Below are 14,223 nucleotides of genomic sequence, written 5' to 3'. Positions count from 1 at the left end.
AATCAAATCGTTTCACAGAAACCAGATGTGCTTGAATTTTAGCCCAAACTGGGCTGCTTTCCTGCTATTGTTTCAGCTCCAGCAGCGATCAGTGCTGCAGATTTTCAGTCATTCGTTCGCCAACACCCACTCTACCCCTTCCACCATCTCTCTCTCTTTTTGCTTTCAGCTGCCATAGAGGGGAGTGACGTGTAATTTGAGTCAATAACACTCGTGCAATAATTGGAATAATTTCCAGGCTGCCTATATAAATGTACGAGCTGCAGGTTGTTGTGGCTGCTGCGCCTTTAACATCTCTGGAAGGGCGCAACATTTAAAAAAAAAAGGAAAAAAAAGATAGAAGTAATTAAAGAAAAGGGGTGCGAGAACTTTTAACAGCAGGGGTGGGAAGACAAGAAAAAAAAAAAACACATCTGGGTAAAAAAAAAAAAAATGAAGGAGACAAGCTTCACAGGGCCTGTCACAATCAAGAAAGGAAAATACTCCCGAAAGGTGGAGAAAGGAAAGGAGAAGAGATGGGTATGGCATTAATATCTTTTCTCTTTTTTTTCCTTTTTTTTTAAATACCCAGCCTCATTGATTTGTGTATGAAAAACATAGCGCTTTTATTCTCCCCCCTTCTGGGCTCCGCTTTCTGAGTGATCAGCTGATGAAGAGACTAGCAGCACGCCGCTATGCTGCTTTGCTAATTCTCTTCCCCCCACAGCTGCAGCCGATCCCGATAGCCAGCTTTGCAGACTGCACTCAGGTAAATATCCTCCTCCATGTCTTTCTGTCTCCTCGGGCTCCGGATTCAGCCAGGCTACATCGCATGGGGAAGGGAGGAAGAGATGGATATGAAAAAAAAAGAAAAAAAAAAGTGTGTGTGTGTGTATTTGAGAGAGAGAGAGCGTTAGAGAGAGAGAGCGGGCGTCTGAGTTTATATTCCTGCCTGTGTGCGCGCGCGCATATGTGTGTGTGTCAGGGAGAAGAGAGGGAGAGTGTAGGTGTGTGTAACAGATGAGAGGGGAATCTTTGCCAGATTAGTCAGGGAGGAGGCAGGCTGGTCAGGAGAAGGCACACGCATGCAGGCGGCTCTCAGCTGGGATGTGCATCTTTCAGGATTACCCCTTTGCCCCCCCTACCCCTCGGGCCTGCACCCCCTTTTCCCCCACCCTCCCCCGCTACCCCTCTCTGTATCCCCTCCAGTATGCTGCTGGAGCAACCGCTTCTAGGCGTCTCAACCGAGCGATGATGATGACGATGAGCGGGATTCGAGATTGGCGCAGCTCTCGTCGTCGTTGTTGTTGTCGTTCTCTCCTCTAACTCACTTCTCCTCTCTGCCATGCCGCCGCGCTTTACTGTCTCAGCGATTGTTGATTTTCCTTTTCTCTCTCTCTCTTCTGTTTTCTGGACGCGTCTCCTCTTCCTCTCTGACTAACATGTGCGCAAATAAACCTCCCCGCGTCCCAGCTCGATTAAAGTCTCTGTCCTTGAGAAAACACATCGTCACATGTGTGCTGCTTGCTCTTTATTTGAAAGCAGATGTGTGATCCTGTCTGATGCATCAGTATTCTGGTTGGATTATAGTCTGGGTCTGCGTGCCTTCACTGCTGCTGCTGCACGGATCCTCGTGTTTTCTGGCATCTAGTTTGCCTTTGTAGGAGAAACAGAGGCTGCGGCAGATATTTATGAAGAAGGATGCAGAAACACGCTGTAATTCACTTTTGTTCCTTTTTCTTTGGTGCCATTCTGCAGAGAGCAAGCCAGCAGAGTGACTGATATTATTCTTTATTTGCGTTGTGGCTTGCTAGAATGTAGTGTGGCTGAGCTGTTCGGCATTCACTCACGTCGCATGTTGAATATTAACAATTTGACATCAATACACTCTGGAGCAAATAACGTGTTCTAAATCTGCAAAGGCGCCGCATGGCATTTCGGGTTACTAGACGCGCTTCCTGCAAATTCAGAAATGGATGAATAAATAATATGTTTAGTTTTTAATATCTAGCAGTATTACTAGGTCAGAGATTTCGTGAGCAATATCCCATCCTTGATTTTTTTTTTTTTGTTAAAGCTTGTGCCTGCAGACAAGTTGAATCAAATTCAATTTCTCTTTAAAAAAATTTACGTACGTATGTACGTAGTACATACATACATACATACATACCTACCTACCTACATACATACACACACCCCCACACACGAACATACGTACATACATACATACATACATACATACATACATACATACACGCCTACACACACACTTATTTTACTTTCTGGATAATCTGACAATATTTCTAATGTGTCTAGCGTAAAAATAGACAATCTTCTCTAAAATAGCCTATGGTTTCAACAGCTGTTTTAGTAAAATGCTCCAGGTTACTAATGGACAGATGTATGCACTTAAGCTACTATAAAAAAATAGTTATTACTTTTTTTCCCTAAAACATTGATGAAATAGATTAAGGCTCTCCACATTTTTTGTCAAAGTTCATATCTGAGAGGGAAAAATATATGACTTAATTGTCTGATAATATGTTCACTTGTTAAATCATTTATTCATTCATTGTAGCTATCCAGTAGCTCTAAGAAGCCTTTCTATGACCAATTATTTATAACAGAGCCAGGGGTGCTGTCACACTGTGTGAGAGAGAGAGAGAGAGAGAGAGAGAGAGTTGTTGTTCTTACACAGCTCTGCAGTCAAAACAAGGTGAACATTATTAGTTTAGTCTGTATTTTAATCAGGTTTCAGCATCTTTTGCTTGCAGTTAGCATAATTAGCTTGACTAGCATTACTAGCTATCAGCTGTCTGCGTGTTCCCGCTGGAGATTTCAGTGCAACTTCCTTTCTTAAAGTTTCTAACAGCTTTTGTTTTTTGGGTTTTTTTTGCTTCCTCTGACTTCACTTCAAAAGAGCTTCCTGATATTAAAAATAAGCAACTGACTTTTCTCACCTCGGTAACGACATCCGCACTGAAAGGTGTGGTTGTCCATCTGTTAATGCGGATGGACAAATGCGGTGTGGTGTGATCACTAATCAGAAAAAGATCCGATTTGTAGTTTCTGACTTCCAAGTCCCAGGTTGGCTGATCGGCATAAAATCTGTCAAATCCAGTTGCCATTTGTCAGCTCTTCTCTAAATTTTAGTCAAGAAAAGAAAAAAACTCCAGTTAGCAAATAAAATGTATACTTTTTGAGATTTTCAGACTTCAAACTTTGAAGTGCTGTAGGTATCAGCACTACAGCACTTTCGAGACTCGAGGCATCTACCTTAAGAAGACCACACGGTTTGTAATAAAAGAACAAACCGTGCAAAACCTTCAACCTCACCTGATCCCTGTGCGTCTGTCTGAGTTTACTAGGTTCCCCCCCCCCATCCCACCCACTGCTTCCTCTTCCTCCAGCCTGAGGCAGAAAAGAACAGCTCCCTGCAGGACATGGAAGAAGACATCGGCCTGAAGAAGCGTAAAGGTGATCACCATGGAGAGAAAGAGCTGCACGCGGGCCAAGAAACGGGCGAAAAGGTCAAAAGGAAGCGAGGACGCCCACCGGCTGAGAAGCTGCCTCCGAATCCACCCGAGCTCACCAAGACACTGAACACTCTGGTGGATATGGTCATCAACTACAAGGACGGGTCAGTCTATCGCTTGTGGACCGGTGTTCCAATATTGCTACTTCAACCCAACAAGCATTCACAAAACCTCCAGTTCTTTGCCTAGATAGTTTGAAGTTACGCTGACAGAGAGTACTGAGTGCCAGTGCAGACACTCAGCTTTTAAAGTGAGAAAATTCTGATCCAAAATAGGGGACGAGTTAAGAATAACACTCAGTGATGGGGATTTTTAAGGCTTTGTCTGCGTGTTTAAGGCTTTGGGATATCCTCAAATTGTTTGATTTTGCCTTTTTATGCTCCACAAGCTGCAGTTATCTGAGGAGGGTTTTTTTGTTGTTTTTTTTTTAAATGCACATCTTTTTTGTGTGTGATATAACAAACAAAGATTGATCTATCAAAGTCGTTACAGAATATTCCACTTCTCTAAACGGGAAAGCTCCTGTGCTTCTTTAGAGGCATGCTGTGAGTGACTGAAGTGCCCTCTAGTCAGACCTTTGACGGAGTCACAACAGATATCTAATACACTTCAGAACGTACCTTCAGTTTAGCTAATGATGAAGGTATGATGAGAATTAAGGTGAAGTAAGATATCTTGCCTTACCTTATTGTCTTATTTTTCATAGTTATTCTGCCTGTGCTTCTAGTTCAAGTTGGGTTCACCTGCATCTCTCGGGAGAAAAACTGCTCCGGTTCATTTCAGCTTTGCAAAGATGTTGACAGAAAGTTATTCAGGAACAGTCTTACTTGCGATGTTCGCTGATCAGTGTTGTAATCGAGACCACCTAACCCGAGAGCAAGACAAGACCAAAACCAAAGTGTATCAAGACCGAATCAAGACCAAGACTTTTAGGGTCCGAGACCGAGTCAAGACCAAGACCAAGACCAGCGCCCCGCGCTACATGACACAATAAAATGTGAAATATGATCAGAATTGCTAATCAAATTGATCTGAAAGATTCACATTCCCATAAAAACACCTAGATATTAAATACTTAGAGCTGAAATAAATTTAACCAATATTAAAAGCAGATAAATAAACTACAAACTCTTTGTTCTGCTTATCTAAACAGATAACGCCCTGGGCATTTGCCCATATGATTCATGTCAGAAATCACCATTGTCTGCACTATTAAACATAGCAACTGAGGCAATGCCCTGATGGTAAACAACGCTCAACCATGAACACTGACCAAAGAGCAACAAGCAAGAAGTAATCAAGCACAAGGCGCTCACCATGACTGTTCTCAACCTCTTTCCCACTGCATGAAGCCAGGCAGCCATTTTAAACGAAAGCGCGCCACGTTGAACGAAAACAATCAATGAGCAATGCGCATGCTCTGCATGCTCTTTCGTTCTTGTGTTTTATTTATTTGCTAATTAAATAAATATCAATGTATATAAATAAATAAAATAATGATAGCTACTGCAGTGTACGCAGAGCATTACAAGAGCAAAGAACGGCTCTCAGTGAGGCTCCAGTCCTTTCTTCTTAGTACAGAGAAGTTCAGGAGACTCGGATCGTTCGTGAATGTCTCGTCACTATATTGCTGACTTTTGGACACCGTGTTGTCCCATATATGCGACACGTTACTTAACACCTCTGCACAATAATTAAGCAATGAGTGACTTTTTTTGACATCGTAAATGCTTATGTGTCTCTGTACAGCTAGCTTTGCTAACATCTCTGTACAGCTAGCTTTGCTAACATCTCTGTACAGCTAGCTTTGCTAACATCTCTGTACAGCTAGCTTTGCTAACATCTCTGTACAGCTAGCTTTGTCAACATCACGTTAACGGAGCTTACCTTTCTTTGAGCTTCTTTTCTAAGTGACGAAACAAGTTAAATCTGGTCCCCACCGTCTGTGAAAGCGAAGCGCTGCTGAATTAGCTGCAGCCATCGGATTTCTTATGATTTATGCTGTGCAACGTTATTACTGACGATTAGACAAACTTCTGCCGTTCAAAGAAACCCACTGCGCATGTCTTGGAGCGCGGCGTGCGGGTGGGAGGGGGTAACAGAAACACGTAATTGGTAAATCACGTTATTGCTTGGATTTTAATCGTTGCGTTTTGCAAACAGGGAAAATAAACATGTTAACAAATAAACTGGACAGTATGCTGTAAGTTTAGTGATATCTTCACAGTTGCGGTCTTGACTGGTCTTGAAATAAAAATTAAATTAAATCATCATAGGTGTTACATTTTGACGTGGCAGGGCTATTTAATCTCATATGTGGGTTTTTTTCCCCCTCATTTGACATGTTCACTGCGTTCCGTTACTCGAGATGGTTGAGCTTCAACCACGGTTAGCTAGCTGTGGTTGAAGCTAGCTAACCACTAGCTTTTTTGTGTTCTTCACGTCTAAGTGGAAATTTAGTTGTCTGGACGAAGTTCACCTTCTCCACTGAATCATTTGTTTCCAACACATAAGAGGCTATGGTGAAAAACAACAACTAACTTTTAAGCTTTTAAATGTGATGCCACTGTGGGGGTTAAGGTTAAGCGGTCAAACATGCAGACGCCCTGCTTAACTCACCTCAGCATGTTGGATTATTGAAATGGTGGTAAAACTGACTGCATAATTAACTTTTTGATTATTTGACTCAAATAATATTTGTCAAATAAAAATATATATATATATAATAGGAACAAAATAAATAAAAAAGCTGATGACACCGTAGCAATAGTAACACATTGTCAATGTGAAAACATTTCAATTGGATTTTCACTTGTAAACAATTTAAGCATTTTATGAATAGGAAGAAATTTTGTATTTGTAGTTTATAACAAATAATTTTCTGTAACCTTTCAAACAAAAACAAACATAGACTTTAAAATTGGAAAACTGTTCATTTCTCTTGTCTGTATCTGTAGATGTGAGGAGTAACCAGTCATTGTGAGACTGCACTAGGACTTTCAAATGTCAGCCCTGTACTGTATCACCATTGAAGTATTTATTTATTTATTTTTGATCAATTGAGATTATCTGAAGCCTCCTCTTGTTCTTGCAGGCTGGGACGACAGATCAGTAAAGGTTTTGTGCAGCTTCCCTCTAAGAAAGAAGTACCGGAGTATTACGAGCTAATCCGAAAGCCTGTGGATTTCAGGAGGATCAGAGTACGTGTCGCAGAGCGCCCTCGGGACCCACACACAGATCTCATTGTCATCTTGACTGCTAACATAGCATGAAAAATGTGGATTAACAGATTGGAAATGAAGGTTGTTAACAGAATAAGAAGGGAAAAATATATTCAACCCAACATCAGTAGATTTTAGCACCAACTGCACACAGATGTTTCTACAGGTACTGACAGACGTGGAGAAGTTTTTTTTAATTTTTATAATCTTCTGTATTACCTTTTCGAAATATATCAACTTTCTGAGCACTATGAAGGTCACATTTCCTTTGGTCTACAATACAAAACCCATTAAGTTTTGAAACATTGTGCTGGCATCCTAAAAACACGGAAATAGGGGGCAATTTGGAAATTGTATTATAAGGCAGAAAGCAAAACCCTGACTCAGAGATGGTACTGTGTTTCAATGCTAAATGCTGAGAAATCACAAACCTATAACTAAAAATGTATGCATTATACTGTATTGTTGGTATTCTTGCTACATTTGCAATCATACGTTTATATACAGTCAAATTATTAGATTAGAAGACTGTTATTATATTTGATTTGGTGGTTAAAGCATAGATAAAAAAATAAAATTCAAAATTGCTATGAAGAATAATCTCCAGTTTTTTATTGCTGTTTTAAAATCTGATGCTAGAGTTTATTTGCCGTTTTGTGTCTGAGCTCAGTTTGTTCAGAAATAAATCTCAGTAAATAGTAACCCAATTAAAAATGATTGATTTCAGTCATTTCAATTAAACTCGGCCCTCTCTTCCAGGTGCCACCAAAATCTGTACTGAAGCACTGTTAGAGGTGGTGACGTTTTTAACAGATGACCTTGTGGAAATGCTGGCTGAAAATTGTAACAAAATAAAAACTGGCATTTTTATTTTGGTGTCTGGGAAGCAGAAATTATTTTTATGTTTCTTAGTGCAGTGTACAAACTTCCGGTTTCGACTCTCGAAATTGCTTCTCGTGAAATTCTCTCTTGTACAATGGATAAAATTATGTCTAAGTTATTAACTTTTTTTTCCACCCTCTGCTTCACAGGAGCGTGTTCGTAACCACAAGTACAGAAGCGTTGGGGATTTGGAAAAGGACGTCTTCCTTCTATGTCACAATGCACAGACTTACAACCTGGAGGGATCCCAGGTGAAACCTCAGAAACCCTCTCACCGGCTAACTGATATGATTTCACTGTCGTCGTCACAAATGGCTTTTTCGATCTCGACTCGAGGGAGTGACGGCTCACGCTCTGATTAATTCTCTTTCTTGTCCACTCCAGATCTACGAGGATTCTATCGTCATCAAATCGGTTTTTGAGAGCGCTAGGCAGCGAATTGCCGCGGACGAACAGCAAAAGAAGACTGCTGGCGCTGCTCACGGCAATCATGGCGGAGGAGCTGAAGACCAGTTCGTCCAATCAGGTCAGAGCTTTGTGTTTTATTAAAAATGATCTGAACAAGCTGTTATTTTTGACTGTAAAGATCAGGATTTCCCCCAGTGTATTATACGCCAAAACAAAGGCTTTACTTGTGCCCCCACCAGGCTTAGCATTACTTATTTATTTAGAGGGGTTTTTTTTAATGTTTGCATTTTTTAAGACTTCACAGTTGGTGTTCCAATAACACATAATTATCACGTGACATTTTCAAATTTCCTGTCAACTTTAACCATTTTTTTAACTCAAAAAACACCGGGCTTAGTAAGTTTTCTGGGGGAAACCTTGAAGACGATGACAATGATTTGTCTGTTTTGGCAATAGCATCCTGAAAAAAATTTCTATTTAATAAATTCTGTTTGTCTCCTCCTTGTAACCAGTGACTCCAGTACCAGTTCAGATAAAGAAGGAGGATAGAAGCATAACTACTATAGCCAAGAGCCTCCACAGTGATTTCGATAGTGAAGAGGATCCAGACGACAACACAAAAGATCAGGGTTGAAAAGAAAGGCCCTCCCGTTTTTTATACATATCCTTGTTCATGCCTTTTCTCTGCCACATCCCTTTAATTTTTTATTTTTTTTTTTTATTATTCAAAGAATGGTCCTAAAAAATAAAATAAAAGTGGAGAAACCACTCAAAGACTAGCACTTACGAAGCTACGCTTTTTTTGTTGTTGTTCTTCCCCCTCCATTTCAGATGACTCACGTTGCTGCACAGACTGCTGTCTCTCTCCTTTTTCACTATGCTCTTCCAAATAATCGCTCACGTTTCATCTGCTTCAGTCCCTGTGATTGCTTTCGCGGTTTATGTGTAAAAGACAGATTTCGATGACTGTTTCTAATCGGGATGTTTGATTGTATGAAGTGTCTTCATTGTGTATTCGGAGCATGATATTTAATCCGGCTCCTCCGGAGGAGTCCCCGGCCGTCTGTGTGTTCGAGTTTACAGCATTGAAGCACACACTGAAGACTTTGTAAAGAAATTGTAACAAAATGAACATAATACATTTGTGTAAAATACATGGGGATTTTTAAAGTGGCGTATCTTTAATAATAATAAAAGAAAATAGAGGTAAAGCATTGTGGGAATAAAAATGTGAGCCTAGAGATGCACCGATTAAAATTGTCCTGCAAAGTTTCTTCACCTACCAATGTCGATTTCACTTTAAGACTACAAGTATGGATTTGACTAGCACCCCCCCTGCCATAAGTGATCAATAGTGATTAAAAATATAGAGACAATGTCATGCTTCATGTGTGAGAAAGAGGATTTACTAAAGAAACAAACCTAGACTAAATACAAAATTTGCAGTTTGTTAGCACCTTACATTAGCCTTTAGCCTGGATAGTATTAAAACATGACTTCCCAGATAATGTAGATCCTTTTTTTTGACAACAAGGTTTCCAAAAGGCTGCAAGTATTTGCAAATTACAGACACAAGTGGAGATCCAAAAGGGATAAAACAGAGCAACTTTGTCATACTGCCCTCCTGTTCTCAAACTTTAATGCTCTTCTGGCTTTAATCTCAACATGTCATAAAAAAATACGTTTATATTTCAAATAGCTTATTATATTGCTGTGCGTCCTGTGGATCTTAAACACCTCACTGATACTTAAAATTGTCTGATAGGAAATTGAGTTAACTTATAATCTTTGGTCAGTAACGGTGTCCCTGCTAAGTTTGACAGTGTTGCCTGTAGGAGTGTTTTTAGGTATGGTGTGTTCAATGATCAAAAAATACATAGGATTTTTATGTTTCCGACCAGCTCGTCATCAGACAAGCTTGGAAATTGGTGGGTTCGGGTCAACAGGAGATTTCTCGGTGCATCTCTAGTTAAAATAAAACAACAACAAAAAAAACAGTTTTCAACTAGTTTAAACTTTGTTACTGATGCTTCATGGAGTCAGTTTTAGTCTAACAAAGGGTCTCCATGTTGAACCCTTGTGCTACAATATATTCACATAGTGTACAGTTTGTGTGAAAAGTAATTCAGTTTCTTTCATGTACTCTCCTGGTTGTTGGGGAATTGGACAGCTTCATTGTCAAGACAATCTCTTCAAACATGTATCGCCTACAAAATAAATTTTACCAAAAAAAAGTGTTTGTAGTTTGTGTTTTGGCATTTGAAATCTGAATTCAAGTGTACAGTTTAAGTATTTTTCTTTTATATTTAGAGAAAAGAAAAGCTATCAAAATTATTGAGCGAGCACACAGGAAGAAAAAGAGAACATATAGTTAATAGTAAACTTTTATAGACAAAATGCCCAACAATCTTCACAAAGAAAAAGCACAAAGTGTAAACAAATTCAAACCCAATTTAAAAAAACACAAATTAATGATACAGACCGATAAAACAGGAATACAGTGATATTTTTCAAAATCACAAGATAGATATGTTTAAGTAGAACAATTGTTCAGCTGCGTTTTGACACGAGTCGAGGCTCTCAAGACAACAAAACGGGACCAGAAGCAGCTCTTGAGCGCCGTCTGTTCAAGTGACGCTCTTTGAAGAGAATAAATATCGAAAGCCAGATAGGCTAGAAATCTTCAACATACAAAACACAAAGAAACTACTAGTGGTCTATCATCAGACATGCTGCTCTTAAAGAAAATGAGTTGTTGAAGTTTTACCTCTCTAAAATATGAAGGTACTATCATGTCTAAATAATGGCATGCCATCTACAACCTTAGGGTGTAGCTGCTTATTGATGTGAAATGAAATCTGAATCTAAACAACAACAAAAAAAGACTTTTCCAGTAAAAATATATTTTGAAAGAGGATACAGTGAGGTGAGCACTTTTATTTTCCCCAAAAATTTGCTACGCAGGAAAAGTGAGTGAGATACTTGAAATTAAGAAGGATGATTGTCAGTAAAGTGATTACGAGTCTTGGTTTTTAAAAACACTTGGTCAATCGAAAAACTGGTAGCTAAACTTGAGAGAGGACTGTTCTTATCGAACATGTTTACTCGTAACATTTAGCATCGGTAACTTTGGCTTTTTTTCAGTTCCTGAGTAACATTATCAGTATTTTCACTTACTTGAAATGAGTTTTTAGGGCCAAACTACATATTGTTGCTGTTAGGAATCCAACTGTAGATGGATTAAAAGTTTGAATGACAGAATAATGTTTTGACAGCTAAATTTCTGTATGTAAGATGTAAAAGAGGGACTAATTGGGGGAAAAGTGAGACTTTCTGCTGCTTCTATTCACCATTTATATTTCACATCACATAAAACATAAATTGTATGGTGCAGCTGCTTGCACCATTGTAACACTAATAGGTAGTACCAGAAAAAAAAAACATCAGAATTTTGCCAGAGTTGCTTTGATTTCAGACAGCAAACATTTTCCTCAAATAGGGATTTCATTTTTTTGTGTGTTATTTTATAAAGGCAAAAATAGAGTGATTCTGCAAATTTCGGACTAATATACGTTCCGGCTTTATGTCAATTTAGTGAGGTCGGCTTGTGCTGGTAGAAATCGGGGCAATATATGCTTAAAAGATGGTATGTGTAAAAGAAAATTGATTCTGTGGAATTGCTTAACCAAAAGTGAATACCTAAATATGCAGTGGCAAGTGTTTAGAGATGCTGATTATGGTATTACTTTTAAGTGTGCTACAAGCTTTTTTTTATTAAAAAACAAGAAAAATATCAAGCATAATAAACATAACTGTCTCGTCAGTTCAATCTATTGCCTGATAATAGCTTCAAGTATTTCAACACTGCAATCTAAAAGCAAATTATTGCCCAGTTTGATGAATTTGTATCTGATAACTGCATTTTCACAAGTTCTCCGATAGGTGGTGCAAGAGAACTGTTAGAGAACTGTCACACTTGCATACGGACAAACCCTCTGCGTTAACCTGCAGACATTTAAATAAAATGACACTCATAATGCAGGTTATGCAGAATATCTAAACCATGAGATCTGCTCTGCCACACCAACACATACATAACTGATGCTTAAGTTGTACCATTTTCTTTCCTCATGTGCTTCACTTTTGCAATCATATCTCAAAAAATGTCCATGCGACTTTGTGCTGCAGCCTCTCTGCGTCCCCCAACACCACCACCTTCACCATCACATCATCTGAAGACTCTCAATTTTTTCTGAATTTGTGATGCAAAATGGATCCAATCATAACTGACGTTAGAGAGCTGCCATGGGAGCTCTCTACTCTCTACTGGCTCGTGTGCAAGTTGGATAGAAAACTGGTCTCCGCAATCAAAATAAGTCCTTCCTGCTCATGCAGTCTCCATCACTTTTACTTTTATTGTATCAAAAATGTGAGTAATTTAAAACACAAACTGGAAAAAAAATGCTGCTTTAACAATAGTCAGCACATTTTATAGTAAAATATCTTGGTTTGCTCAGAACTCAATTACATGTCAACTAATCCTTCCTAAGAATGAAGATAATCAAAAATGTCATCTAATATATTTCCTAAATGCATCACTGCAAAATTTTTATTAATTCTACATCTCTTTGGCCACACCAAAACAGAAATGAACCCAAAACTTCTTGTGCCATTTTACTCAGCCCATCTGTAGCACTGGAGCCGTCTTTCAGACCACCATGCTTCCAATAGACCATTGGCTATCTAAATCATCTGTTTGGAGCAATTTAGCTGTAACATTCTCAGGATATTGGCAGTCAGGTGGTTGATGTGTAAAACAATTTAAAAAAAAAAAAATAGACATGAAAGAAGTTTGATGTGGATAAACTGCAATTTGAAAACATAGACATGATCAAATGTTTAGGAAGATCTGTTGCCCCCCCGGGCCGCAGCAAAATGAAAAGGTTTTGGACCACTGCTCTATTCTATTCTATTCTATTCTATTCTATTCTATTTTACTCTATTGTACTCTACTCAATTCCAATAAATGTCTCTGTTTCCTTATTGAATGTGCAAAAGAGACCTTAACTCAACTCATACAATATATTTACAAAAGTGGACTTTTTTTGTATAAACTGTAAGATTTTATTATGATTGTCTGGCTATGAAACATCAATTGCCCTATACTTAGTCTACAAGTTCCCTCATTGGTTAAAAACATGTATAAGTGAAATGAATCAAATAATAGGTCAGGCCACCCTATAACTGGAGCCGCTCAGACATTCCAAATACCAATACCATATCAGTTCATACAGAACCCTTTCATGGTGTATCATGAAATGAAGTAACTTTATTTCTGTTTGTGTAAATTTTCCATATCTGGAATATATATGCGGTATTAATATATCATTTTGTAGGTGCTGAAGCTCATGTCACGTCCAAAAGCTTAGCCTCGCCTGGAAAGGGGGGTTAAAAATGGTAGTTTCCCGGCCAAAAAGGGAGACTTGCCAAGTATATCATTTTTACCTTAATTACTGTTAATCTATTCTGACAAAAAAAATAAACCAAATTTTATTAGCTGAGACTAAAAATAAATCCTTTTCTTTTTTTTTGGTGGAATGAGAGTAAAATGTAAACAAATCCATTCAAGGCGCCATCTAAGATGTGATTCTGTAATTTAATGTATAAATTATTGTTAGAAGTAAAAAAAAGTCTGCCAGAGAACTTCAGAGATTAATTGTGTCCAAGTAGCGGAGGAGCTAAAAGGCCATTCGGTTGCACAGCAAATGGCTCTGGGAAACATAATGGCACATATGTATCCTTAATGAACACCACACATGAAATGACACGTTCAGGCTAATGGAAAAGCACAGAGAAAGGTTTTGCTGAAGGTAAGAAGCACAAAATGGTTTCTGTAGCTTAGCAGGTCCTTAAGGTGACTTTAATCTGCGGTGGAGACAATCCATTTCCTCTTTCCCCACTGGAAATCCGCCACAAAGATAGCGTGACTCTTTATTCACAGGGGAACTTTGTAATCACCTGTAATATGACTTGATTATATTTCTGCCCCTTGTCGGTGTTGATGCAAGACATTTTGATGAGTGTCACTTTTAAATCCCCGACACGGCACTTTGTGATTGCTTTAGATTTTTTTTTGTTTTGTTTCGTTTTTTGTTTTTTATGTCATGTCGGTGTCCTTTGTGAAACCCTGTCAGTTG

At 38.7% G+C, this 14,223-nt stretch overlaps 1 protein-coding gene across 3 annotated transcripts; it reads left to right on the top strand.

The window, feature by feature from the left end:
* Nucleotides 1–170: 170 nt before the first annotated feature.
* Nucleotides 171–10,260, top strand: LOC114149463 (probable global transcription activator SNF2L2). 3 transcript variants are annotated; one of them, XM_028025350.1, is made up of 7 exons: nucleotides 171–519; nucleotides 707–748; nucleotides 3,390–3,619; nucleotides 6,610–6,715; nucleotides 7,768–7,869; nucleotides 8,003–8,144; nucleotides 8,539–10,260. In XM_028025350.1, exons 1-7 carry the CDS (start codon nucleotides 433–435, stop codon nucleotides 8,658–8,660), a joined length of 831 nt encoding a protein of 276 aa, XP_027881151.1. In that variant the 5' UTR covers nucleotides 171–432; the 3' UTR covers nucleotides 8,661–10,260. The 3 variants fall into 3 exon arrangements, with proteins under 3 accessions (XP_027881151.1, XP_027881152.1, XP_027881153.1); XM_028025351.1 differs by lacking the exon at nucleotides 707–748 and having other exon boundaries at nucleotides 172–519; XM_028025352.1 differs by lacking the exon at nucleotides 171–519 and having other exon boundaries at nucleotides 691–748; nucleotides 1,189–3,619.
* Nucleotides 10,261–14,223: the final 3,963 nt, after the last annotated feature.

Source organism: Xiphophorus couchianus, chromosome 8 (genome assembly GCF_001444195.1).
Source record: "Xiphophorus couchianus chromosome 8, X_couchianus-1.0, whole genome shotgun sequence".
Taxonomy (NCBI): Eukaryota; Metazoa; Chordata; class Actinopteri; order Cyprinodontiformes; family Poeciliidae; genus Xiphophorus; species Xiphophorus couchianus.
The sequence above is the reverse complement of the archived record's forward strand: the minus strand, read 5'-3'. Positions and strand labels throughout refer to the sequence as shown.

What these genes read in the sequence shown, in the direction of transcription:
- LOC114149463 (XM_028025350.1), top strand. Translation starts at nt 433, where the DNA reads ATGAAGGAGACAAGCTTCACAGGGCCTGTCACAATCAAGAAAGGAAAA. An exon ending in ACAACCTGGAGGGATCCCAG is followed by an intron (nt 7,870 to 8,002) that starts GTGAAACCTCAG and finishes TGTCCACTCCAG; the next exon opens with ATCTACGAGGATTCTATCGT. An exon ending in AGACCAGTTCGTCCAATCAG is followed by an intron (nt 8,145 to 8,538) that starts GTCAGAGCTTTG and finishes CCTTGTAACCAG; the next exon opens with TGACTCCAGTACCAGTTCAG.